Source organism: Desmodus rotundus, chromosome 1 (genome assembly GCF_022682495.2).
Source record: "Desmodus rotundus isolate HL8 chromosome 1, HLdesRot8A.1, whole genome shotgun sequence".
In the NCBI taxonomy this organism is placed as follows: domain Eukaryota; kingdom Metazoa; phylum Chordata; class Mammalia; order Chiroptera; family Phyllostomidae; genus Desmodus; species Desmodus rotundus.
In genome coordinates, this window is record NC_071387.1 from 550,627 (window position 1) to 576,750 (window position 26,124).

Genomic DNA, 26,124 nt, shown 5'->3' on the forward strand with positions numbered 1-26,124 from the left:
CCAGGCAGGCTCCTGGTGTCCCCGGCTCTGTGCTCTTCCCTTCCTGCTGAGCACGTTTCCCATGGGTCCTGGGGGTGGGGGCGGGGCCTGCCTTGCTCCTGGACTTCTCCAGAGAATGGCTGGCAGCAGGAGTGAGGCCAGACCCATTCTTGTCCTGTGGCCGAGCAGGCCAGCCCTTGAGCAGACATGGGGTGATCTCAGCCTGGCACTCCGCTCAGTTCCATGGGGGCCTGAGGCCCTGCCCGTGCATTGAAGCGGCCAGGGTGCCTGAGCTTTGCTCCCTACCCCTGCCCTCCACAGGGGTGGGCCTCCTTTTCCCATCCTAGAGCCGGATGTCCAAGTGCTGGACAGCGTCTGGCCTGGCAGGACACCTAGCACAGCCACCTGGGGGCAGTGAGCCGGGCTGTGTGGCTGGCATCTGGCCAGTCTCCAGGTCCAGCCAGTTCACTGGGGGCCTTGCTTCCTGGCCATCTTATCTCTGACTGGCCTGGCTGCCCCTGGCCCTGTAGGTGCTGCTGCACGCAGCTCCTCTGCCCCCTCCAGGGTGCCCGCGTGTGTTCACTGTCTCCCTGCTGGGACAGCCCCGTGACAGCCTTTGGTCTGTGAGCCGAGCTTCCAGTGGCTGCTCCTGCAGGCCTGGTGTTCTGGGTGGTGCAGATGCAGATGCAGTGCAGTTCTGGAGAATGGGACTGGAGACAGGTGATGGCGACATGCAGGGGGCTCAGTCCTAACCCCAAGGGAGGGTCTTTCTGAGGGGGTCGAGGGCTCCACGTGCTCCCCACACACTGGTCTTGACTGAGGAGCTCCCCTCCACCACGGCAGGCCAGGTGTGGCGCCTTTTCTAGGCCAGAGACGTGCTGCCTACAGGGGCGTCATTCCAAGCCCCTCCAGACCCTGCGCTGAGCAGTGTGGGTGCAGAGCAGGTGGGGGTGGGGTGTGTGTGTGATCCTAAGGTCTTCCCTCCGGACATGGCGAGGGCTGGGGCCGCTCCTGCCTCTACAAACCAGCTCTGGCCAGGGCAGCAGGGCAGGGAGCCTGTGCAGATGGACACGTTGGGGGTTGGGCGGTCTTTCCAGGCATGGGCCCTGGGTGCTCGACTTGCTTTCAAAGGCTCCTGGGACAAGGAGGCATCGGACTGCAGGCTATGGGTTTTGCCTGCTCTTTGGGGAGTGGCCAAGCCGATGCCCCAGTCTGTGCACACCCCTCGACTAGCGCGAGTTCTGCAGTCAGCTCCTCACCAGGAAGTCACACAGAAAGGGAAGTGCCCAGGGCCTTGGCTGACCACAGAACACCATGCTGGGTCCTGACACTTGGTTGCTTTCTGTGGTGGCTCATGGCTCTTCTGGCATAGCCTTGACCTGGGGAATCACTGTTTGCTGGAGCCACAGGGGGTGGCCGTCCCGTATCTGACTGCTATGTCCCCATACCCAGTCTGCTGCTGAAGGGCCCTGGGCTGGAGCTGGGGGTGGGGTGGGCCCCAGTGGCAGTTCCTTGTGCTCAGTCACCACCACGGCCCCTAGAGCAGATGTCATTAAGGTGCAGGTGGGTCTGTTTCCTTTCCAGGTGCGGTGCATTTTCTAGGTCAGAGACGAGTGCTACATGGTGGGGGGGGGAAGGGGGCAGGGAGATGGCACATGGAGTTTTTGTTACACGTCCCTCCAGCCCCTATGCTGAGTGGCAATGGGCGCAGAGCTAGTGGGGGATGTGTGTAGCCCCTAGAGAAGGTCTTCCCTACAGACAGCTGGTAACCAGCACCTGGTTTTGATAGCTCCAACCTCTTGCCTTTTGTGTCCACACACCTGAGAGCATCGATGAGTCCAGCATGCAGAAGATTAAATGTGGGGCTTGTTTCTAACTGGATGGAGCACGGCACGTGGGGCTGCTGACTTGACCCTCTTGTACCACATAGAGATTATGTGGCTCAGCTGTTTGAGAACGACCTGCCCTTTCTGCTCCAGCTGCTGCTGTGGCTGCTGATTCATGTCTACATTTGTAGCTGTAGCCTTGCCTCTGAGCTGCGGGCTGGGTACCCAGGACTCCATGTGGGTTTCAGCCTTTCAGGTTCGTACGTCTAGTTGCCTAACCCTAACAAGTATCCTCAAACGAGTGGCTTAAAGCAATGCATTGTCTCGTGGAAGTGAGGTCTCAGGCCCAGATGTCAGGCAGCACAGTGCTCCCTCTAGTGGTTCTGGGGAAAGGTGCGTCCGGGTCTCCAGCCTCAGGCAGGGGCTTGTCACTTTGGAGCCGCCTGGGTCTTCACACTTCCCTAGGTGGGTGGTTCCCCCAACAGACCCAACTGCCTGTATGAACGCAGCAGTCTCTGGATTAGGGTCCACCCTAATGGCCATTTTAACTGCATCGTTTCTGCAAAGACCCTGTCTCCGAAGGTCACTTTCTGTGGCACTGTCGGACTACAACACTTTTTCTGGCTGTACAGTCCACCACTGACCAAACTTGCCTTCCCTAAGCCTGCTGGGTAGAACATGCTAATTTTCTTGAATAGTGCCAGCACCTTTTCAGTCTCACATCAGATCATGGCTGTGCCAGGATGGCCCTTACAGCCTACAGGGGTGTCAGACTCATTTTCATGGGGGGGCCTCGAGGTTGCTTTCAAAGGGCTGTATAAATGTAACTCCTTAACAGTTAAGCGAGAGCTCGGCGCTGCTACCGGGTAGAAACAAGGTGGAGGGCAGGATTGGCCCGTGGGCCTTGTATTTGCCACCTGTGGCCTAAATCTAACTGGTCGAGGGACCCCTGCCCTCCATGAATGCTGGTTTTTCTCCCTGCGCGTGCGGAGGGCCCTGCCACTCACCTGGAGACCTCCAGTTGGTCCCCCTGCACGCACTTGTGCTGGCCCGCAGGGCTGCAGCCGCCCCCTACCCCCGGGGCACGGGGTGTGGGTGGGGGATACACAATAGGGAAGGAGCGGCAGTCGAGGCCCAGCCCCTTTGACCTTGGACTCTGCTCCCTGGGTGTCCAGGCCCTGTGTACGCCTCGACTTCCATGTCTGTTTCGCTCCCCGTCTGGGCCCAGCTCTCCTGCCAGTAGGTGCGGTACACAGCGGTCCTGTCCACTCCACCGTCACGCTGGGGCCCCAGGGGCGCGCCCTGCTGGCACGTGGGAGCCCGCCGGGGTCTGCCGGCCGGTAGGGGTCGCAGGAGCCTGGCCTTACGCGTGGTGGCAGCGGAGGCCGGAAGTCCCGCCCCGATATCCGGAAGGAGTCGGGAGGGAGCGACGGCGGAAGGACTGCAAATACCTGCTGCACTTCTGGTGTGCTTGCGGCGCTCCGGTGCCCGGTTCTGGCGCGAACCCACTCTCATCCGGCCTCTGCCGCGACCCGGGCTTGCACGCTGGCTTCGTCCTCCGGTCCCCTCAGCTCGGCCTGCAGCAGCCCAGCGGTGACTGCATCTTCCGGCTGCTGTGGGACTGGCCGCCACCTGCAGCTGCTGCAGACGGTGGACACGGAGTACACGGCAGACTCGGTGGAGTGGTGCCCGCTGGAGGGCTGCCGGCGCGTGCTGGCCTGCGGCACTTACCAGCTGCGGGCGCCGGAGGGCGAGGTACACGCTGGCCCTCGCCCGGCGGTCTGGCTGAGCGTGTCCGCGCGCGGGCCCCGGACGGCGTCCTCCCGGGGAGGGGCCGAGGCCCGGAGAGCTCCGGGAGGGGCGGGTTACAGCTCTGGGGAGGCAGGGCCGACTCAACGTGGAGACCTCTCTGTCCGGGGAGCTGGAAGGAAAGTCTAGAGGGGGTCACGGGGCGGAGATGCGGCCTTGGCCTTGTGGCCAGGATGTAGGTTGGATGCATGCACTGTGGCTCCAACTTAAGTGTGAAATCTCAACTAAAGAGGGGTCCAAACCAGGACCCTTGGCAGTGAGAATGGGCCCTGGAACCCAGGGCGCAGCCGGACTGTCCCTGTGGGGCCCTGAATACAGCTGGCCTGTGCACCGGTTTAGAAGGATGTGCTGGGCCCGCACATTCACACACACTCACTGATCCCGTGCAGGAGAGGAGACATTTGCCCAACTCGGAAAGTCGGGGGTCGCACCCAGGCAGGACACAGTCTCCGCAGACTACCTTCCCTCGCTCCCCATCCCACCACTAGGGTCTGCGAGGGTGATCAGAAAACGGCTGCATCTTTTGTAGGGGGAGCTGGCCGCCGCCGTGCCGCAGACCCGTGTCGGCCGTCTGTACCTGTACAGTTGCAATGAAAGCCTCTCTGCCTGCTCCCTGGCCGAGATCCAGAGGAGAGACACTTCTGCCATCCTGGACATGAAATGGTACGAACTTGGTAATCTCCCCACCTGTCTGGGGTTTGTCTCTTGGTCAGGGAGCCTGAGGCCTGGCAGGGAGCCTGTTGCCCTCAGATGGGGCAACATCTGAGCTGCGGGTTCATTCCTTCTTCGTCCTGCCCCTGTGGACAGCTGCAGAAAGAAGCAGACTTGGGGTTCATTGCCTTTGTCAGTTCCCAAGCCTCATAGTTAATATTCTGAGAAGTAATGCCGGTGTTTTGATTCATAAGCTGGGGGATCTAGTTGGAACAGAACTGTAGGCTCCAAAACAGCGTAGGGGCTGCAGTTTGAGTGGTAAGTTCCTGTGCCCTGGGCTCTCGCTCTGTTCTGACCGGCTTGTGGATTCTCTCTCCTCAGGTGCCACGTTCCAGTGGCCGGCCAGGCCCTCTTGGGTGTGGTGGACGCTGGTGGGTACATAGAGCTGTTCCAGCTGGTGGGATCCGAGGTCAGTGACTGGGGGTGGGCTTTGTAGGGGGTGGGAGGAGCCAGAACGGAGTGGGTTTGGGAGGGAGACTTGATACCAACGCTTTTCTAGGACATTTCCTGTGCGGTGGTGAACTTGATCACAAAGCGTTCTAAGGTAGCATGCAGTGTATTTTACATTACTGGGTTCTGCATCTGACACCGAGAGGAGGTCACTATGTGTCACCAGTTTACCTGTCGACAGATCTAGAAGTTCTTCCCTGAGGAGAGCCCAGACCAGTGTTCTTGGGTGGACGCTGCCCGGGCTGAGAAGAGCAATGGCTTCCCCTGAGGGGAGGGTCCTTCCCAGTGACAGTTAGCAGAGCGCATGGTTGGCTCGTGAACTTCTCAGATGGGTGCCAGCTGTCTGCAGAGACAGCCCTGACCGTTGGGAGTCCTGCAGCGGAGGGAGGTGGACAGCCCGCAGGGCCGCGCCTGCCCCTGGGGGACACGCCCTGCCACGAGTGGCCTGGGGTGCTGGCTTTGAGGGCGTGTGTGGGAAGGGCCTTGCTCCAGGCTGACTGGGAACAGCAGCCGGGTCCTGGGAGCAGGGGAGGACATGCCAGGGCAGACCGGCCCGGGGAGCAGGCTGGGGGCCACATAGTCAGCCCGAGAGCACCCTGGTGAAGCCGCTAGCCCGGAGCCTGTGGGTGTAGTAGGGCACACGCCAGGCTGCTTAGGCGATAAAACTTACGTTGGTTTTAGAAGAGAGAAACAGCACTTTCGTGGCTGGTTGTGACTTCTGAAAGGGAAACTGAAGGAAAGGGTCCGTGGCCTGTGCCGCTGGAGACACGACGTGCTGGCCTTCCTGGAGGCCTGGGGAGCGGGATGGCGGGCACCAGGGCCCTTCCCGAGCAGGCCGGTGTGTGAGAGCGCCCAGTGGGTGCGGGTGGCGTGGGGTCTGAGGAGGAGAGGTGCCCGCCTCCCCCAGGGTCACGGATGCGGGAAGTCCTACAGGCGTGTGGAGGGCAGGGCCTGGTTCTGCAGCGTCCACGGGTTCTGGCAGTGGGTGAGGGAACGCCGGCCTGCTGGAGCTGGAGGAGCGGTCTTCCCATGGCCCTGGACTGCTCCCCTGACAGCGTCCCTCCTCTCCAGGGGAGCACACACGCCCTGCGGCTGGCAGCCAGCTTTGCCCTGGACAAGCAGTGTCTGGCCTTGTCGCTGGATTGGTCCACTGGGAAAACTGGAAGGTGAGGGTTCCCATCTTTGCTCCGCGGACTCATTCCTGTGTCCTCGCCCCCTGTGCGAGCCTCAACTCACTGCTCGCAAGCCTGGGAACATCGGGCCAGGCCCAGCCTGAAGAACATGCAGCCTCTCAGGGACAAGGGGTGGAGATTTCATCAGGAGAAGCGGGCACGGACCTGCTGTGGCAAGCTGAGTGGTTGCTCTGGCCTCTGCCAGATGCCCCAGCCAGCCTCTTAAGAAGCATAGTCTCTCCCAGGACCTGTCTTGGGGACATAGAATGTCGGCGCTTGGGAACCAGAAGAGGGCAGTGAGTTTGGGTCTGTGAGTGATGGTCAGCTGGGTTTCTCCATTGGTCCTCTGTGTCTAGGGCCAGTGGCCAGCCCTTGAAAATCATTAGCAGCGACTCCAAGGGGCAGCTGCATCTCCTGAAGGTGGACGAGGCGGGGCCGGGACCGCGGGCTGTGGCTACGTGGCAGGCCCACGACTTCGAGGCCTGGGTTGCGGCTTTCAATTACTGGCAGACGGAGGTCGTGTACTCAGGTTGGTGCTCCTCCTCCGGCCGTGGTTGCCCGTCCTCATCCCTCTCCCTCTCCGAGAACTTGCTGGTGGGGGCGAGCACAGGAGGTGCTGTATGGCTCCAGGTTGGGGTCCCTCTGGCCCTTGTGCTGGGCTGCTGGGTAAGGCTCTCCCGGCCACTCCCCACGATGCTCCACCCTGTTCCACACCCCTCCCTCCACCGGAAGCATGGCCACCCTCTGCCTCTGTCCTCGCTCTGCAGGGTCGCTCTGCTGGGCTTGGTCACTGTCTCTTCCGGACAGCGTGCTGGGCATTCACCTTCCCCTCTGAGCTCTGGACCCCTCCTGTGCCTTGTGCGGGTGCTCCAGGCGCTGCGCCCACACCTGCCGCAGAGCCGCCGGCCCAAGTTGTCGGCTGACGGCACGCCTGCTCCTCTCTCAGTTGCCCAAACCAGACACCTCTGTCCCCTCACGCCTCCCTGGGGCCACCCTGGTTGGTCTTACCCTCTCAGGTCTCAGAATTAGCGACCTCTTTCTCTTGTCACCTGTCTGGGCCCCATCTCACCCCATCTGCCACTGGCCCTGCCTGCGTTCACGCCCACCCTCCCGAGGGCAGCGTCCTTCCTGCCCTCTGTATCACAGCCTGGATCCGGCTCGGTGAGAAGAGCGAAGACTTATTTTAACGTTCGCAGTTTCTGATTCTGAGTTCTGCCGTGGGGCTCAGCTAACTCAGAGCAAGGGTGCCGTGGGGCAGGGAGTGAGTAATTCAGGACCAGTTCCTCCGATCAGCAAACGTTGCCAAGCACCCCCTCTGTGCCAGGCCTGGCTCCCTGTGCGTGGGGCACAGCCGTGAGCACAGGACCAGGTGTTCGCTCGCGCTGAGTGACAGGAGGGCTGCCCGGTGGGTCTGGGCAACAGGTGCTTCGGGAAGAAAGGGCAGGTGGCGCCCGGGGCACTGCGGGCAGGCACAGCTCCTCTCGCTGGCCCAGAGCAGCAGGGCCTGCAGCGGCAGGACAGCGGGAAGGAGCCAGTGTGGCCAGCACAGCCAGAGGGACTCAACTGGGAGAAGGTGATGTCAGAGGTCACAGGGCACCAGGCCTCGGGAGGGGCCTGGGACCTGGGCTCTGGCCCCACGTGAAGCGTTGCTGGTGGCGTCCTCACAGGGAGGGGCTTCTCTTCCCTTCTTCCCCGTGGCACCCTCTTCAGGTCCACAGACGCGGCTTTGGCGCCGGGGTGCTGTCCCTGGAGCTCTGCCGCCTGGTGGCACCCTTAGCCCACCCAGGAGAAGCCACCCCTGGCATTGCCGTGGTCAGTGGTGGTTTCTGGTTCCACACAGGTGGGGACGATGGCCTTTTGAAAGGCTGGGACACCAGGACACCTGGCACACCTGTGTTCACCAGCAAGAGGTAAACCCTGCGGGGCTGGCGCTGGACTCGTGAGGGCAGCCGTGCCCAGCCAGCTGAGGTGTCGCCCTTCTGCTCGCAGACACTCGATGGGCGTGTGCAGCATGCAGAGCAGCCCCCACCGGGATGGCGTCCTGGCCACAGGCAGGTGGGGCCCGGTGCTGGCTCCCTGGGTCCTTTCCTCGGGTCGGCCGTGGCGATGTTGGGTGGAGATGGGGGAAGGGGACTGGGCCCTGGGGCGGGGAGTGGGGCAGATCTCCGGAAGGTGCCCCCCCGCTGAGGGGCTCTCCCACCCACTCCCTGGGGTTGCTGGTCTCAGCTACGATGAGCACGTCTTGCTGTGGGACACTCGGAACATGGGGCAGCCCTTCGCAGACGTGCCCGTGCAGGGCGGCTTGTGGAGGCTCAAGTGGCATCCTTGGCGCGGCCACCTGCTGCTGGCAGCCTGCATGCACGGTGGCTTCCGGATCCTTGACTGCAGGCAGGCCATCGGTGAGTGGGGCCCTGGCAGCTGGCAGGGAGGGGTTCCCCATTTCCAGTCCCCTTGCTCTACCCATGTCTGCCCCTATATGGCCAGCGTAGCCCTGGGCCTTGCTATGGCCCGCGCCAGAGCCTCCGTGGCAGGCACTCTGCTCTTCAGTTGTGGTTCCTCCCTGGCCAGCTCAGTGGGTCTGGAACCTTCTGCACTGCGGAGGGGTCTCCGACCCCACTGGGGCCTCTGCCCAGGGAGCCTGCACACTCGTCACTCCCAGCACTGCCCTCGGGTCCCTCCTGCCGGCGAGCAGTGTGCTCTGCGTGGCCAGGTGTCCCGAATGTGCTGTGACCCGCTCTCCCTGCTCCCTTTCTCCTGCGCCCTGGGCAGGGCTGCTGGAACCTGGCCTCCGCGGGGTCTCGCTGGAGCTGGCGCCACCGCTGGCGACCATGGTCTTCCTCGCACCAGTAACTCTGCCGTCACAACTGTTCCACGCGGTCTGTCTTCCTGAACCCCCTCTCCCTCCTCACTCTTCTCATGGCCTCCCCATCCACCTCGGCACACGAGGGGGTTGAAGACACTGTGTCGCCCCCTTTCTCGCTGATGGAGACTTGGTTGGCAGCCTGGCACGTGGTCTGTTGGGTGTGTGTCCCCCGCGCTCCCGAGAGGGGCCAGTGGAGGGCCTCCGTCAGGTTCTCTGCGTCCGTCTGGGAAGAACGGGTCTGAAGCCTGCAGCCCTCGGGCCCGAGGAGCCGGGGGCTGCCCCGTGGGCCAGGCTCCGTGGCGTGGTGTTTTCCTTGTGCTCTGACCTCGTTGCGGGGTGTCTGCGACCAGTGTCTCACTCTGCTTGTGCGAGAGGGTCTTTGTGTTGTCTGGTGTTGGAGCCCCTCGGGCTGTCTAGACGGTGCGTCCTCTTCTGTCTTTTCCTCTCCGCCTCTCCGCGACCTGAGTCTGCGACGCATCTTCTGCAGCAGGTGACATTCCACCTCCTCCATGAGCCGTGTCGGGAGCCACAGGGTGCCGCTGGTCCCTTCACTGCCAGTGTCCATCTGGTCACTGGGGTTGAGGGGCAGCCCAGGCCTCTCCCCTGGACAGATGTGTTTCCCTGGTAACTCAGGTGCCGTGCCGAGCGCGTGTCGGCCTTCGCTCCTCGTCAGACCCGCTTTTAGAGAGAGGCGGTGGGGAGGGAGGAGGGGGAGAGAAACAGCCATTGGTCCTTAGCTCCTGCCCTGACGGGATCGGCCCGCAACCCAGGCACGTGCCCCAAACGCGAACAGAACCGGCGACCTTTCGGTTTGCTGGACGACGCTCCAGCCACCTGAGCCCCACCGGCCAGGGCCCCCACTCACCTCTTACAGATGACAGGTTTCACTGGGTTTTGGTTGTGATCGTGCATCTTTCTGCAAAAATAAGTGTGTGTCTGTATATGTATTCCCACGTCTCCTTGCTTGCACTAAGCGTACTTCTCACACACTCCGGTGCTTCATTTACTTCATTTTAAAACACAGCTGCAGGCGGAAGTAGGTTTATAGAGGCCTTCCTTGTCCTGTTGAAGGTGCACGGCACCCTGTTTCGCACCCGTGGTTTTGAGTCTTTGGGTTACTGCCAGCATTCGGCAGTTGCGGATGATGCTTCACATGTGTTCTGCTTTGTCAAAGGAGTGTCTTCAGGGTCCCTGCCTGGCTATAGGACCGCAGGGTCACAGGTCCCCACACCTCACTTCCCCACCGCGCCAGCCCGGTGGGCACGCCTGCTCCCCACAGAGCGGGGCCCGTGGCAGGAGCTCCGCGTCAGGCGCATGAGACGAGGCAGCCCAGCACGCATGCATGAAATTGAAGGTGGTTTCGTTTGTCGGAGGGCTGGTCTTACTGTTTTGTTTCTGTGAGTTAATTTTCTGTCTGTTGTCCATTTTTCTCTCCGGTTTCTGGTCTTTTTTGATTTTGAAGCTTCAATTGCAACGTATTTGTGGCTTTAGCCCTTTGTCTCTGGTCTGTGTTGGAAATGCTGTTGCTGCCGTGGTTTTGCTTACGGTGTTCTTCCCTCCTGCGGAAGTTTTTTTTAAATATAGATTTTAATTTCGTACTTCAGTATTTATTGATTGATTTTAGAGACAGAGAGGAAGGTGGAGGTGGGAAGAGAGGAACATCCATTTGTCGCTCCACTTATTCAAGCATTCTGACTGACTCCTGTGTGTGCCCTGACCGGGGATCGAACCCACAGCCTTGGCGCATCCTGATGAGGCTCCAACCAACTGAACTGCCCGGCCCAGCCCAGATTTTTGTGTGTTTCTTTGAAATATAACTAAGTGTGTAGGTATTTTTTCATTGAGTCTGGATTCTGAGCCTTAGTTACAAAGCCGTTTCCTTCCCACACTCAGGTTACAGAGGAACCCCAGTGTTCCCTTCTGGCACTTCGTGTGGCCTGTTTCACAGTGAGGGAGCTCGGGTCTGCGCCCCTCAGTGTGGTGCGGGCGTGGTCCCTGCACTGCCCGAGGGGCTCTGGGGCTCGGAGAGGTCGCCTGTCAGGTCATGGCTCTGCACGCGCCCTGTGCTCGGTGCCTCGTCGCCCTCTGCTGCCCACATGTGGCGCTGCGCTTGTCATCCTGGGGCCCGACCTCTGGTTCCTCTTAGTCAGCATTTTCCTGGCTGTTCTTGTATTTTGAACTTGAGTGTCGACTTACCTTGTCTCATAAAAAAGCTTACTGGCTTTTACAGGGATTGCATGAAATATGAATGAATGAACTTTACAGCAGATCTGTCCTCCGGGCGACCTTACTCAAGAAAGGGACGTGCTTCCACTGGTTCAAGTCTGTTTCTCTTTTGCTTTTTTTAAAGGTTTCATTTACTTATTTTCAGACAGAGGAGGAGGGAGGGAGAGAGAGAGGGAGAGAAACATCAGTGTGTGGTTGCCTCTAACATGCCCCCTACTGGGGACCTGGCCTGCAACTCAGGCGTGTGCCCTGACTGGGAGCTGAATGGGTGACCCTTTGGTTGGCAGTCCGGTGCTCCCTGCCCTGAGCCACGCTGGCCCGGCTGAGGTGGTGAGCTTTGGAGTTTCTGGGCTCTGACTTCTCCGTGTCTGAGGCTATGCCGTTACATTGGGTTTGCTGTGCTCGGGCCGCCGTGCTGCTTGCTGGGCATCCTCTGCTTCCCGCAGTGGGGGTGCCGGCCACCTAACCCGCCTGTTCCTGGGGGTCCCATGCCCGAGGCACAGCAGTGGTGTCTGTGCAGCAGGGGGCCTGCTGTGCTCCTGGGGCTGCGAGAGGCTGTTGGGTGAAAGACTGTCAGGACCCCCCTCAGTGCCCCAGCGACCTGTCCCGGGTCCTTCCCTGGCGTCAATGTGGAGAGACCGGGATGGGTCCCTGGGGAGCACCCCTGCTGTCTGGGGAGGCTCGGGAACTGGCCCCTCTCTGGGCTGCCGCTGCTGTCCACGCAAGGCTGTGGTCTCCTGTGTCCAGGTTATGCTCTCGGCGAGCTTCCTCCCTCCAGTGTCCACCCGGTCCGCCAGTGGCAGTCTTCGTCCTTGCTCGGTCTAATGGCGCGTCAGGTCCCTGGGGTGCGGGCCCTGCACTGGGAGGCGGCGGCAGCCACCCTTCCCAAGTGTGTGGAGTCCAGGCTGCGGGCTGTCCGCTAGGGACCGTGCTCTAAGCCTACACCCGGCTCACCGGGCAGCTTTAGCTCCGCCCTGGACCCAGGGCCACCTCCGGTTTGGAGACACCCCCTCATTTCTTCTTCAGGTCGAGGGTGGCTTTCTTTTAATTGTGCCCTCCAGCCTCAAAGTTGCTGTGGCAGCTCACTGCCAGAGAACTGCTGCATGACTCCTCCCCGTGCAGAAAGCAACCCTGTAGCCCAGGGAGCTGCACTGGCAGGACTTTGAGCCTCCAGACGGGCACTTCCGCCACACCCCTGGTGTGTGGTTCTTCCAACACATCAGGCCCTTGTGCTGCTTCACACGAGCCTTTCTCTCCACCTGGGCGTCTCCTCTGGGCTCCCACTGGGAAAGGCAGCGTTGCCCGTGGGGCCCGTGGGGCCCGTGGGGCCCGCGGCCAGGCTGAGCGCGCTCAGGGGCACGGTGCATCCTGACAGCCTGGCTTTTTCCTCTGCTGTGTGTCCCCATCTCGGCCCCTCCTGCATGACAGTGGCAGAGTCTCCCTTTGAGGGTGGGTCAGGCCGTCTGTTGGCGGTGACGAGCCAGCTCTGAGTGACGTAGCATTTTCCATGTCCTGTCCCGTCCCAGAGGAGAAGCAGGACGCGTGCACAGTGCCTCTATCCCACACACTGCCCAGCTCGCTGCTGTATGGAGCCGACTGGTCCTGGCTTACCTCCTGCCGTCTGCCACACGCCCAGCAGCCGGCGGAAGACGAGGCCATGGGCCAGTCGCCAGGACCTCTGGCTCTCGGTTGCTTACCAGCAGAAGACGGTCGGGGTGGCCCCACGCTCCAGAATGGAAGTAAGGGAAGGACTTCCCTCCTCCCACCCACGGAGGGCCAGCCGCATACCCCAGGGACTAGGCTCTGTGACTCCGACCGGTGTGCGGGAGCAGCAGACGTTGACACCAGCCTCCTCGCCACTTGCTCCTTTTATGACCACGCCCTTCAGCTCTGGCAGTGGCAGCAAGCATCGGAGCTGGGGCGGGGCCTGGTTGAAGCCGTAAATTGTGTGTCTGTGTGTGAACTGCCCTGACACCGCCTTGGAGATGCATGCTGCTGGCTGTGCGGCTCAGTGCGGGGCTTGGGGGTCCGGGGATCCAGTGTCCCCAGGGAGGAAAGCCGTCAGCGTCCCTGAAGTGACCCTTACCTGCTGGGCCCTGCAAAGTGGGGACCTTGGCGGAGGCCTGTTCTGGCTCCCAAACTTGTCAGTTTTGTGTGGTTTGGACTTTCACTTCTTCAAGCAATATTTATATTAAATGAAATTTTGTAGCCTTTTTTAAAAAAGAGTTTGCTTATTTATTCTTAGAGACAGGGGATGGGAGGGAGAAAGAGGGAGAGAAACATCCATTGGTTGCCAGTCGCATGCCCCCAACCGGGACTGAACCCCGATAGAACAGTGACCTTGCACTTTGCGGATGGGGCCCAACCCACGAAGCCACACCAGCCAGGGCTAACTGAGGTTGTTTGTAAAGCTATGGGGTCACCAGAGGGTGTCTCAAGAACTTCTAAAGAGAACGCCTCACCAGGACACCTGAGCACTGCCAGCCTGCTCTGCAGGGAGCAGGAGGCCGTGTCCTGTGCACTGGATGTGAGGTGTTCCCAGGTTGATGGGTAGTCACACCTGATTGTCATGGCTCTAGTGTCCTGAGTGGCTTCCATATGCTGCACACGAGAAACCCGGACACGGGGCTGGGTTCGTGATGCCCGACTCAGCAGGCCCAGGGCCGCCTGTCCTAAGAGCTGGCATCGCTGCTCGGGAGATTGACCACGGTCACTGCTGAGGGGGACATGGGCACTTGGACGCAGCTCGGCAGGCGTCCGCAGGTCTGGTGTGCAGCGAGAGGTTCCTCTGTGCCACATAATCAGCTCCCAGCTGACGCCCGTTTATTTCCATAGAGACAGCGACTGGCCCTCAACCCCCGTTTAGAGTTTGTTAGGTTATGAAATAGTGAGCAGAGCACAGGAGATGGGAGCAGCTGTCCCTGAAACAGGAAGACGCAGGGGGGAGACACTATCAAGAAGCCCTAATTTGGACTCATCCTGTGGTGCAGCCTCTGCTTCAGTTTGCCCCCAGGGTAGCGGTTCCTTTCACCCCACCTCCCCGACCCAACCCCCGCGAACTTGCCCATCAGTAGTACCCGGAGTGTGCACCCTGCCCGGCCAGGCCGCAGGCTTCATCTCACTAAGACCACGTGGCCTTTACTAGAAACCAGGGGAGGGGGAGGAACCCTGGGACGCAGGGTCCTGAGTGTTAGGGTGGCCAGAACGTGGGCTGTGAAAGAATTCACAAAAGAAAAGAGCAGGCAACAAAATTTTATTTCTATATTCCCAGGAGGAAAGGCCTGGGTGCGGAGCCAGCCCAGAGAGGTCGGGGCTCTGAGTTTTTATGGGATCAAAACGAGAAGGGGCTGGTGGCCGGTAATCCTGGCAAGTAACTGTCAAATCAGGAAGGCTCAGGCCGATTGTGCAGCTTTAGTTCATCCGGTTATCTTTGGGTTCAGGGTCCCGGGGCTCCAGTCTGGCACGTCCTAAGTTTTACGGCATCTGCGCGGGGGATGCTTCCAGTAGCCCGTCCAGTCCTGAGCAGAAGCTCAGAGAAAGAGCCGTTGTTGCGCCCGGCGGACTCGAGGGGAGAGCGCGCTAGCGCTTGTGAAGAGGGCCCGGGAGGGGCTTTTTCGTCCCTCCGGCGCGCCCCTAGCGCGCGAAGTTCTTGGGGTACAGCTGGAAGAGCTTGCCCTCCTGCGTGGGCTCGAAGCCGTACTTGTCCAGGCGCTCGGGGTCGAAAGTGCCGGCCCGGAAGTCCCTCTCCACGGCGGGTGCCACCACCTCCTGGAAGAGCCGCGCGGCCGTCAGCGGCGTGTCGTCGCCCGCGGGGGCGCGGTAGCTCACGTAGGGCTTGAGCTTGAAGCCGGCCAGGTCGGGCACCACCAGCTCGGGCACCATCTCCTTGACCAGCACGAACTTGCCCTCGCGGGTGCGGACGCCCGTGCCCTTCGCGCCGCGGCTCTTGTGAAAGGTGCGCGGGCCGCGCTTGCTGGTCCACTTGCTCATCCGGTCGGCGCCACGCACCACGCAACGCGCCGCCGCGCTCAGCAGCCCCATGCCGCCGCCGCCGCCGCCGCCGCCGCCGCCCCGGTCATTGAGCTGCGTGCTGCGCAGGCCCCCGCGCTCCGCTTCCGGCGCCCAGCGACTTCCGGTTCCCGCCCCCTCGCCGCAGCAGGAGCCGCTCCGATTGGCTGCGCCACGGTGTCGGTGGGCGGGACCAGAGGGGCCAGCCAATGCGCAGCGAGATCCAGTGCAGTGCGGGCGCTGGGAGCGCGGGCGCGGTGAGTCGCCGCCAGGCGCGGGGAGCTGGCGATCCGGTTCTAGCCAGGTGGGGTGGGTTAGCCGGAAGCTCCCCCAACCCGCGCCGGACGCACACGCCCGCTTCGGGGAGCCGCAGCCCGCTCCTCTCGGATCCCCGCACACCGACATTCCTGTAACACCGACCCCTCTCCATAACCCCAACACCCCTTAAACATGCTCCTGTAACGCTAACGCCCCCCGTAACACCGACGCCCCCAAACTCGATGCCCCCTCAACCTGACGCTGCTAAACGTGATGCCTCTGTAACGCCAACGCCCCCGTAACCCCGGCACTCCCTAAGCCCGATGCCCTCAACCCCAAAACCTCTGTAACCATGAAGCCCTCCAACCCGAAGTCCCAGAGACACCGACGCCCCTGTAACTCCAAGCCCCTTAACCTACGCCTCTGTTGCGCCCTAGACCCCAAGTCTAACGCTTCCCTAACCCTGAAGTCCTCACAACCCTGATGGCACCCTAAATCTGACCCTTGTCATCCCTAACCCTGGCGGCCACCCCAAACACCCACGCAAAGGCCCTACCCCTAACCCTGACATCCCCCTTTACCCTGCCCGGGGGCCCTGCAGGCCCCCAACCCTGATGCCAGTGCCCTCAGTTCTGCGCTGGGTCACCTTCCTGCTGGCCCTGGGGTGGCCCAGGTGCTGGAGATGGTGAACTAAGCCCCTCCGCCAGCCTAGGAACGGTGGGAGACGGGCAGTGGCCAGGGCAGAGGCAGGCCACAGAGCTGGGTCCAGGCCTGCTGGCCCTCGCCAAGACTCAGCTGAGAAGGGTTTTCCCCCCATGGGACGGGAGGTTTGACGCCCATGTGCCAGGCTCCACACCTGCCTTTTCCCCAACTTCTCGGGGTGGGATTTTGGAAGCAACAGATGCTCTCTTGCAGCCAGTTTCCTAAGGGAGCTCAGGGCGAAGGCCTGCACCTGGCTTTTCCCCATCACACAGAAGCCTGGTGTGCAGGCTGGTCCCCGAGTTTGTTGTCCCTGGACCCAAGCACACCCACTTGAGGTCTCAGCCACCCTGGATGGGGGGGTCCCCAGGCACAGGCCACCAGGGAGGGTTGGTCTCAGTAGCCACAGTCTGGAGCTGGCCTCTGCCCAGCTGCTCACTGCCCTCGGCACCAGGCCTTGGCCTGGCTGCTCACTGCCCTTGGCTGGCCAGGACTTGGCTGCAGTCCTAGGTGCCTGGGTGGCCACGTGAGGGCTGTTTACGGAAAGGCAAGTGGCTCTGATGCTTCTGAAAAGGCAGCTCCTCTTCACAGGAAGTTTTTCTTTGGCTATCAGTGAGGACGTAACTGACGTGCACAGGAACCCGGGGAAGGCGGGACACGTGGCTCTTTCCTGTGACTGAGCTGGAGGAACACCTGCCTTCATTCGAACCAGTCTTTCTTCTTTTCACCTGGACGGTTTGCTTCCTCCTTAGCCATGGAGCAGGAGGAGGACGCCGGCCCAGAGGTATGGAGCTGGAGGGTTCCGGATGCATTTGAGCCCTGGCGTGCCCAGTCAGGCATTTCCGGACCAGGAGAAGGGGTCCATGCAGCACCTGGTCAGGTCCTCAGAGCCGAGTTCGGGGAGGCCCTGTGTCTCCCTCCCCAGAGGTCGGGTTGATGCCTCTGAGCCGCAGTGAGAAGCCGGGAAGTGTGAGATGCCGGCCGCAGCCCAGAGGCTGTGGAACACGGCGTGTTCTGTCCTTGGCAGCCCTGCTGTGCTGGGGGTGAAGGGTGTGCTCGTGGGTCTGGGCACTCTGTGGGCCGGGAGGGCCAGGGGCCGCGGCTGGGGAGCAGAGAGCCCCCACTGCTCCCAGTTGCCTCCTACACCGAGTGCAGAGTCTGAGCACTTTGGCCACGTGGTGTCCGAAGGCGGCACTCCGCTCGGGAGACGCTGTTTGGAGCCCCCTGCCCAGTCCGTGGTTTTCTGGCACTGATGCTGCCTCTGACCTGGCTTTCTGGGGGGTCAGGCACGCTGTTCAGTCCTTGGGTTTGTTCAGAACCTGGAAGGAACCACAGGTGCCTGCCCCATCCTGGGGGTCCTGTGGCCACGGTTGTGGGGGCAGGAGTCAGAGTGGAGCCTGTTTGCTGCCCTCGTTTTCCTCTTCATCTCTGGGAATCGGCCAGCGCCCTCCGTGAGGGTGGCGCAGCCTCTGCCTGCTCACCCTCAGAGCGCTCTTCCCCTCCCTCTTTCCCGGACTTCTAAAGCCAGGAAAACTCTTCCCCTGGGGTGGGGTGGGGTTGGGGGCAGGGGAGCAGGCTCGCAGCCCTTCTTTGCCGTGAGCTGCAATTTAATGTTCTCAAAACCCAGACGGCTCTTTGGGGTCCCTCAGCACCGCCAGTGCTTGGGCTTCCATGTGTCCTGGGGCCGCCGCCGTCATCCTGCTGGTGACCAGAGGGCACTGAGAGGTGGCCTTTGCCCCCACTGTGACCAGCCAGGCCTTCTCCTCTGGGCTGGCATCCTGCGTACTTGGGATTCGGATGTGTTAATGATTTGAGGAGCGTTTGCTGTCGACATAGCCAGGCCACCGGTCCCATCTGACAGTCCCGTGGGTGGTCCTGGACACAGGCCTCTCGCTGTGCTCCTGGGCTGTGGGCTCAGGCCCTCAGTTCCCAGAGGCTGCTTCTTTCCCAAGGTCCCTCCCTGGGCTGAAGCTCCGTTCTCACTGCCCAGGGAGGCCAGGCCCGTCCTGCCCTCCTGACTGCTGTGCTCTCCTCCAGGCTGGTGTCTGTCTGGGCCCTACCCTGCACTCCTGGTGGCTGCAGGTGACGGAGCAGCATGCACAGTCCCCCATGGTAACCACTGTACCCCGGCCACCTGGCCCCTCGGCCCCTCGGTCCCTGGAGCTAGGCCTGTGGTCGGGTGGGGTTGGCTCCTTGCAGCCCAGCTGACAGGCGCTCTGTCTGCCTCTCCTCCCAGCTTGCGGGGATGGCAATCGGAGCCCTTCTGGCCCTGACCCTCGTTGGCATCACCGTCTTTTTTGTCTACAGGAGGGTGAACCGACTCCGTGAGTGTTTTGCGTCTGACTCCAGCTCTAGGGGCAGGGCTGGGGCGCCAGCGGGACGGGGTTCTGGGAGTGGCCTACTGGCCCCTGGCAGCTGTTGCTGGAAATGGCTGGCTGTCCAGGCTAGGGCTGAGCATGTCGGACCCATGGCAGCTGAGTCTGTCCTGCATCCTTGGCTCTCATTCAAGCTGCCCTTCCTGCATCCCCTTGGTGGCTCTGACAGCCCCGGAAGGGACGCTGCCCCTCCTTCCCCCCCATGGAGTGATGTCATAGCCCCTCTGCTCTCTTGTAGGACAAGTGCAGCCCACCCCCCAGTACAGGTTCCGGAAGAGAGACAAAGTGATGTTTTATGGCCGGAAGATCATGCGGAAGGTGACCTGGCTGCGGGCTCCTGTGCGGTGTGGCCTCTGCCTGCCCCCCCCCCCCCCCCCCCCGCCCCAGCCTGCTCCAGCGGCCGGAGATAGCCAGCTCTGTGCCTGGGGCTGCATGGCTGCGGGGCTGGGGAGGCCTGGGCAGGGCTCAGCTGGGTTGAAGCATTTGCGGTTGCTTGGGCAAGTGTGCAGCGACAGAGGCCCTGGGAAAGAGGTTGGAAGGCCCCTTCTGGAACCCTCCCTGGCCTGTGTACACCCTCCGGGGCTGAGACTGGGGGTCCTGCCAGGATTCAGACCCATGAGGTAGAAGCCCCCCTCTGGGCAAGCACCTGGTCCAGCTGTTCCTGGCGGCCCCCAGCCCGCTCCTCCCCCGGAAGCTCCACATGATGGCCCTGCTGTCCGGTTACATGGTCGCCTCGCATTCTCTCTGGGAAGCTTGCAGTGTTGGACGAGAGGACATGTGGGGGTCCTGGCAGGGGTCTTTTGCTCTGACCAGTGTCACGTGCTGGGGACGGGCTTTGGTGGCCGCTCAGAGCTGGGATGCTGTGGCACTGGCTGTGTGGCAGAGCTGGCCTGGTGTGTGGGGCGGCCTCACCGCAGGGCCACACGCAGTGGCCCCAGCAGGCCTTGGAAGAGCCTGTGCAGGTCGGGATGGGGGTGGCCTCCCGTGATCCCACTGAAGACTGTGCGCAATGCCCCGGACCTGGGATGAGGAGGACAGGGAGGCGGTCCAGTGGTGCAGGGACCCCGGGGTGGGGTGGGAGTCTTGGTGACCACACCCCCAATGCAGCTGAGGACAGCAGGGGCGGTGGCTGCCCTACGGGCCCACGCTGCCACCTGCCTGGGGAGGTGAGTAGGCCTGATGATGGGGGCGGGGGCACAAAGAGCTACCCAGCAGCGGGGGCGGGGGGCAGACAGGGCAGGCTTGTGAAGGGCTGTGGGATGCGGGGGCTGCGCAGCATAGCGGGAGGCGGAGCGCCGTCATCCTAGGGTGGAGTGGGGTGGGGGGTGGTCACGGGAGGGAGCTCAGGGGCGGGCGCTGGGTTGGCTGTGGGGATGTGGCGTGTGGCAGTCCTTGCCCACAGCACCAAGGCCGGTTCCCCACGTCCTGGGCGGGCTGAGGGCTGCGTCTAGCCTCAGGGTTGTGACTGGGCCTTTCTGCAGGTGAGCACGCTCCCCAATACACTTGTGGGGAACACGGCCGCCCCCCGGCAGCGGGTGAGGAAGAGGACCAAGGTGCTGTCTTTGGCCAAGAGGTAGTGGGGCTGCCCTCCCTGGGGGCACGGCCACGCTCCCCACCACGGGCTCTGCTCCAGGGTGTGGGTCCCTGCTTCGCAGGATCCTGCGCTTCAAGAAGGAATACCCGACCCTGCAGCCGAAGGAACCCCCGCCCTCCCTGCTGGAGGCCGACCTCACGGAGTTTGACGTGAAGAACTCCCACCTGCCGCTGGAAGTTCTGTACATGCTGAAAAACGTTCGGTAAGAGGAGCTGGGCACAGGTGGCTACGCTGGCCGGGGGCCACCGCAGCCTGGTGTCCGCAGTGTCCCCTGTGGCCACCGACGGTGGACAGAGCTTCTCTGCTGCTGCCTCTGCCCTGGTGGCTGGCAGAGCCTCCTCACCAGCTCTCTGCTGTTGTGTTCACCTGCTAGTCAGTGTTTTCCCCTCCAGGAGGAGCTCGGAGTGTGGGTAGCATGTGCTGGGCCAAGAGGCGCGAGTCGGGTCCCTCCACCTCTTCCTGGAACCCGTTTCCTCGTTCTAGCCCATTTCTCTGTCCCGTGAGGGTACTTCTCGACCTGGCCTTGGTTATGCATCTGGTTCAAGCTCATAGCCACAGCGTCAGAGTTCTTTTGAGCCGAGAACAGCTAATGGGGTTCCCGGAGTCTAAGCTTCTGCCCTGATGGAGACTCCAGGCCGCAGCCCTGCGGAAGCCAGCTCTGTGGGCCTAGCCGGCGCAGCGCCAGCCTGGATCCCGGTTGCGCTGCTCCCAAAGGCTGCCCTGCCACCCCTCCTTCCTGGAGGCGTCCACACGTACTCTGGTGCTTGCAGGGTCCTGGGCCACTTCGAGAAGCCGCTGTTCCTGGAACTCTGCAAGCACATGGTCTTCGTGCAGCTGCCCGAAGGGGCGCATGTCTTCCGGCCGGGGGAGCCGGACACCAGCATCTACGTGGTGCAGGACGGGCGGCTGGAGGTCTGCGTCCAGGACGCGGTGAGCACCCGCCGCGTTCAGGGCGGGGCCGGGGGATGCGGAGCGAGGTGCAGGGTGTGGGTCTGCGTGTTTTCACTAGGTCTGCCCCCTTAACGTTTTTATGCGTCTCCGTTGAAAAGTTGGTGCAGAATCTCACATTTTAGTTCTTAGTTCTTTGGGGGAAAAGGCACACTCGGCAGCCCCCACACTGGATGGGCTGCCTGCCCTCCCCGCTGCACCGTGCCATCACTGTGCCTGCTCTGTGCTCGGGAGCAGCACTGACCTTGCCTTGCAGTGTCCACAGGGCTCCGCACTGGCAGTGCTCTGTCCAGGCCGGTGCCCGGGGCCCAGGTGTACAGCAGGCTCCATCATCCAGGTGCGTGCACCTGCCCCCGTGACAGCCACACGGCCATGTGTCACCAGCAGTGCAGGTTTCCATTCTCTTTCTGTCCAGCGGGAAAATGCGGCCAAAGCTGCTAGCACGCCGACAGCACCGACAAGGGGCTGCAGCCTCCCGGCAGGGCCAGCGCCTCACCGCAGATTTGTGAAGTGCAGGCTCAGGCCTCCTGGGGCGTCCAGGCCCGGGGCCTGGACATTGTGCGGGCTGGCGGGGTCTCTTCACTCCTCCCTCCTGTTTGTTCCCACGCTTTCTGTTCTCCGTGTTTGAGCTTGTCACCTGTGACCCCTGCCAGTCGGTCAGGGCATGGCCTCGGCCGCTCCAGACGGCCAGCTGGCCAGGGTTTCCCGGGCCCTCTGCCGGTGGCCCACTCTGCTCCGCCCCCCCCACGCAGGACGGCACTGAGGTGGTGGTGAAAGAGGTTCTTGCCGGGGACAGCGTCCACAGCCTGCTCAGCATCCTGGACGTCATCACCGTGAGTGTCCCTCCCTGCCCCGCCGCGCCGCTCACGTGCTCCGCACCAAGGCTGGGGGTCCAGGAGTGGGGCTGGTCTGGGAGGGGTGGGGAACCCCAGGCGGGCGGGGAGCCACAGGAGCGGCCCCGTGCACTCACGCGGGGCTTGGCTGTCTCCGCGAGGATGGGTTTGGGGCTGGGTCTCGCATGCACCTGCTCCAGGATTCCGAAGGCACAGAGCATTGTGGGGGGCGTTTCCTCCCTCCCCACGGGGACCTGCTCAGGGTCTTCTGCACTGACGGCACCTTTGTCCTTCCCAGCCTATGGGCTCTGCTGTGCGAGTGGCCTTGCCTGGACGTCATTTCACACGTCTGGGGTCCAGTCCATGGGATAAGTCCTTAGGAGGGGCTCGCTGGATCCCAGGGCGGGGCTGAACCCCAGTCCCACCTCACCCCTCCAGCCAGTGAGCCCCCTGAGGTTTGATTTTTGCTCAGGCAGCCGATCCGAACCCAGCGTCACCTGCTACAGTTTTTGAACTTTTTATTGTGGAATGTGTCAAACATCTAAACGGCAGAGAAGTCCCTTTGTGCCCCGCCCCCCGCCCCGGCCAAACCCCCCTGACAGGGACCTCCCTCTGAGTCAGGTCCCAGCCGCACACAGGCCTTGCCACCCCTGCACACCATGCAGCAGGTGCTGACTCTCACCTCCTCCTTGAAGCCGCCCTTTTGCTTTCGTTTCGCACGTGGAGGCACCTGCCCCTTGGTCTCTCCGTGTATGCCCGAGAGCTCCCGTGTGGCGCTCGGGATGGACGGACCCCACGTCCTCGTTCAGGACAAGGGGTGGCGAGCTGTGGCAGAGACGCGGAGGGTGTCCAGTGTGCTCACCCTGCTCCTGTCAGACCGGCACAGGCATGTCTGAGCTGCTTTGGGGTGGGGGTGGAGGCGCGGAGGTGGAGGCGCAGAAGGGATGCCAGCATCACGCTCCGCCTCTGGCCCCTGGTGCGACACTTGGCCAGACGGAGGGAGGCACCCCCTCCTCTGAGCAGGGTGACCCGCCTCAAACGGCCGGCGAGCAGCAGGAGGCACTTCTGCCCCAGACGGGCTGATGGCGGGGCTGGCCTGCGTCTGCGTCTGCGCCCAGCCCTGTGGGCTGAGGGCCCGGGGTCTGGGGCGCCTGCTCGTGCAGGTGAACTAGGAGTGATTCAGCCTTCTGCACCTTGGCCGCTGGCTTTAAGCAAAAAAATAGCTTCAGCTCAGAGGGTGGAGGCCCTTCCCTCTTCTGTGTGGTTGGGGCCAACTCCGACCTCCGGGACTTGGGGTTGCACGCCATCGCTCACAGCATTCAGAGCGGCGTCCCCAGCTGATGGCAGCCCCCTTGTCCTCGTGTCCCTGGCAAGGCCCACCTTGCTTGAGTGCAGCGGGGGGAAGAAAGTGGGGCCGACGTTTCAAGGAACATAACTCTGTGGGGTCAGTTCATCATCTGGAAGGACCTCATTTCTGCCGGAGCAGACGTTTGGGCTTGTTGTTTATAAAAACGTAAGTCTTCGCTAGCAAAGTCACATGGGAAATTCTAAGAGCACATATGATGTTTCGTGAGCCTGTCTCCTCTGTCCTGCTGCCCCTGTGAACAGCTCCTCTAGGCTCCTCTTGTGTTCCAGAACCTTCTGTCTACATTCCCGTCAACTTCCTGCATGGGGCCAAGAAGGTACAACAGTCCCAAGCGTGTATTCACCCAGCGACAGGGTTTCAAAATACGTGGTTTCAGAAGTGGGATGGAAACTCACAGAACTGGGAGAAAACAGATGCAGAGTCACAGTCGGAGACCTTCTCTCAGTAACTGACAGACCACGCAGACGGGAGACCTGCACAAAGGCGCCGAGAACCTGCCGGACTGTCCCTCCCTTCGGTTAGCTAGTTAGCCCCGCCCCCAGTTCAGCGAGGCCTCTCCTTTCCAGCGCACAGTCGAGCAGCCGCAACACAGGCCGAGTTCTGGGCCGAGAGACAGTCGCCAAACTTCCAGGGATTGAAGTCACACCCAGCGTGTCCTCTGGTGATGATGGAATTAAACCAGGAACCGGGTAGCAGAACAAAACACAGGAAGTCCCCTAAACATTTGGGGCTTAAGAAATACACTTTTAAAGTAAACATTGATCAGAAAGAAGGCACAGGAAAATCAAAGACTTCGCGCGAAGTGAAAATGAGAACGCACAGGTCTGTGTGCTAAGAGGTGCGTCGGTGAGAACGCACAGGTCTGTGTGCTAAGAGGTGCGTCGGGGAGAACGCACAGGTCTGTGTGCTAAGAGGTGCGTCGGGGGTTGGAGCCCACGACGCTCGTGCTCCCAGAGGAGAAAGGTCTCACGTCAGTGATCTGAGCTTTCGTCTCAGGAAACCAGGGCGAGCGAAGGGAGTCACAAGGATGGAAGCAGAAATCCGTGAGACTAGAAGCAGGAAAGCAATGGAGGAAACCAAGAGAACCAGCGGCCGGCTCTGGGAACGGATGCATCAGTGTGGCAACTGCCGGCCAGACCAGTGAGGGGAAGGAGACACCGCTGCTGGCGTCGGTGAGGATGGTGGGGACAGCGCTGCAGGCTCTGCAGTCACCAAGGGACGAATGTCAGGAACAGCTCTGTCCCCGCCGGTCAGCACCTCAGGTGAGAGTGATGGAGTCCTTGACAGAGGCCAAGTGCCCAGCTCCCTGGATAGGATGTAGGTCAGCAGGGTAGTCCTGCGCTGTTCCGGCAATCAGATCCGTAGTTCAAGTCCTTTCCACGGGGAAGACTCGGGCCGGTGGCTGCTGCGCGTGGGGTCCTGCTGCCTGTGTGCAGGGCCTGTGGAAAGTGTGGAGCAGAGGGGCTTCCCAATCCAGTTCGGAGCCGGTGTTAGACACCAAACTAGACACGTGACAGGAAAAGAAAATCGCCAGCCACCATCTCACCAACAAAAACACAGAAACCCTCCGTGGACTGTGTTGGAGATGCGGGTCCCGCGATGCACCAGAGAGGGGCCAGTGGGCCTGCGGGGCTTCTTCCAGGGACACAGGGCTGCCCCACCACACAACAGCCAGTCGGGAGTTCACACCCGAAACCTGCGCAGTTTCACTGGCCAGCATCGCCCCAGTGCACTCAATAGAAAGAGAAAAACAAAGCCAGGTCATGGGCTTAGCCCGATCAGCAGACAAAGGGGACACCACGCGGCCACACTCACAGAGGCGGGAAAGCACCGGACAGAGTCCAGGTCCATCCCTCCGAGAGCTCGGGAGAGACTTCCCCAACCCAGCGAAGGTCACCTGCCCCACGCACAGCTAACGTCGTCCTTGAAACGGAGCGACTGGCTGTTTCCCTCGAAGGCCAGGTCATGCCCAGGGTCCCTGCTCGGCACCTGAGTCAGGCCCCCGGGAGGCCTTGCTGGGCGGTCAGGGCGGGGACATGTGAGGCGTGCGTGTCGGGCACGAGGCAAAGTCCTATGCAACCCGTAGGAAGTGCCAGAGCTTGAGAGGAGGGAGGCCAAGGTCAGTGTTGCAGACCAGTGGTATTTCTGCGCGTCAGTGATGAGCAACTGGAAATGGAAAACTTGAAAAGCAGCAGCGTTGAGAACAGCCCCCAAGCCCACAAAAGCCTCGTTGGCGCAACAGAACTCGCGCAGGTCTCTGTGTGAAGGATGTGTCGCCGACGCCGGGGTCAGAGGCGCCCGCGCTGCTCTGGGGCCGGGAGACTTAGCGTTGGTGAGAAGGCGCAGCTGCCCGTCAGTCAGCGTTGCTGCCGGGCCGCAGCGGGTGTTGTGTCAGGGGCGCTGCACTGATCGTGAGATCTCACGGAAGGCCGAGGAGCTAGAACGGCTCAGCGCGTTTGAAAGGAAGAACAACGCCGAAGGGCTCACCCTCCCTCGTACACGTCACAGCACGGCCCGTGACTGGGGCGGTGCGGCTGTCACGCAGGGCGGCGGCCCGCAGGGGACCCAGGAACAGACACACGCAGGCTGAGCTGGTCCCCAGCGGGTGGGGGGTGGTGGCATCAGCGAGCACTGCTGGAACGGTGGCTCCACGCAGAGCCGGTCACAGACCTGCACGTGACACCCAGAGGGTCGGGCTTGGGGGAGGACATGCTGAAGGACACCTGCCATCTGCTTTGCAAAGACTTCTCAGATATGACAAAAAAGCCAGGACCATGAAAGGAAAAAAAAATGGTGAATTAGGCTTCACCAAAATTAAGAACTGGCCTGCAAAAGACACTGGTGAAAATGGAAATGCCAGCCCACAGGCTGGAGAAAATACCCGCTAAACACTCATCTGCTAAGGGACTCGTGTGCAGAGTCCACCAAGGACTCCCAGAACTCCACGCGGGGAAGCCAAGCAACTCACCGGAACGCCGACGGGAGGTGTGGGCAGGTACTTCGGCAC

The 26,124-nt window shown here is 61.9% G+C and overlaps 3 protein-coding genes across 9 annotated transcripts in view; 2 read left to right on the forward strand and 1 right to left on the reverse strand.

Moving 5' to 3' along the window:
• Window positions 1–48: 48 nt before the first annotated feature.
• DPH7 (diphthamide biosynthesis 7) lies at window positions 49–13,244 on the forward strand. Of its 3 annotated transcripts, none has more exons than XM_053918463.1 (9): window positions 49–2,061; window positions 4,144–4,277; window positions 4,647–4,734; window positions 5,847–5,941; window positions 6,304–6,476; window positions 7,788–7,857; window positions 7,937–8,002; window positions 8,174–8,346; window positions 12,536–13,244. In XM_053918463.1, exons 1-9 carry the CDS (start codon window positions 1,981–1,983, stop codon window positions 13,006–13,008), a joined length of 1,353 nt encoding a protein of 450 aa, XP_053774438.1. In that variant the 5' UTR covers window positions 49–1,980; the 3' UTR covers window positions 13,009–13,244. The 3 variants fall into 3 exon arrangements, with proteins under 3 accessions (XP_053774438.1, XP_053774442.1, XP_071076868.1); XM_053918467.1 differs by having other exon boundaries at window positions 12,563–13,244; XM_071220767.1 differs by lacking the exon at window positions 49–2,061 and adding an exon at window positions 3,553–3,560.
• A 1,028-nt stretch (window positions 13,245–14,272) lies between these two features.
• On the reverse strand, window positions 14,273–15,119 carry MRPL41 (mitochondrial ribosomal protein L41). The gene has a single exon (XM_024562312.3). It carries the CDS (start codon window positions 15,075–15,077, stop codon window positions 14,670–14,672), a length of 408 nt encoding a protein of 135 aa, XP_024418080.1. The 5' UTR covers window positions 15,078–15,119; the 3' UTR covers window positions 14,273–14,669.
• Window positions 15,120–15,266: 147 nt separating this feature from the next.
• The window catches only part of PNPLA7 (patatin like phospholipase domain containing 7), a 45,766-nt gene continuing 34,908 nt past the window's right edge, over window positions 15,267–26,124 (forward strand). Inside the window, exons 1-9 of one of the 5 annotated variants that reach the window (XM_053918483.2) lie at window positions 15,267–15,301; window positions 16,615–16,785; window positions 18,039–18,113; window positions 18,238–18,325; window positions 18,615–18,694; window positions 19,858–19,949; window positions 20,032–20,172; window positions 20,741–20,900; window positions 21,671–21,751. In XM_053918483.2, the coding sequence (XP_053774458.1) occupies window positions 16,756–16,785; window positions 18,039–18,113; window positions 18,238–18,325; window positions 18,615–18,694; window positions 19,858–19,949; window positions 20,032–20,172; window positions 20,741–20,900; window positions 21,671–21,751 (747 nt within the window). In that variant the 5' untranslated portion in view covers window positions 15,267–15,301; window positions 16,615–16,755. Of the gene's footprint in view, window positions 15,349–16,560; window positions 16,786–18,038; window positions 18,114–18,237; window positions 18,326–18,614; window positions 18,695–19,857; window positions 19,950–20,031; window positions 20,173–20,740; window positions 20,901–21,670; window positions 21,752–26,124 lie in introns of those variants that run through there. The other 4 variants (XM_053918482.2, XM_053918495.1, XM_053918484.1 and 1 more) reach the window with 4 other exon arrangements.

Excerpts from the sequence above, each read along its gene's own strand:
- DPH7 (XM_053918463.1), top strand. The coding sequence starts at position 1,981 with ATGTCTACATTTGTAGCTGTAGCCTTGCCTCTGAGCTGCGGGCTGGGT. Across the intron at positions 5,942-6,303 it reads TCCACTGGGAAAACTGGAAG|GGCCAGTGGCCAGCCCTTGA; the intron begins GTGAGGGTTCCC and ends CTCTGTGTCTAG. Across the intron at positions 8,003-8,173 it reads GGCGTCCTGGCCACAGGCAG|CTACGATGAGCACGTCTTGC; the intron begins GTGGGGCCCGGT and ends TGCTGGTCTCAG.
- MRPL41 (XM_024562312.3), bottom strand. The coding sequence starts at position 15,077 with ATGGGGCTGCTGAGCGCGGCGGCGCGTTGCGTGGTGCGTGGCGCCGAC.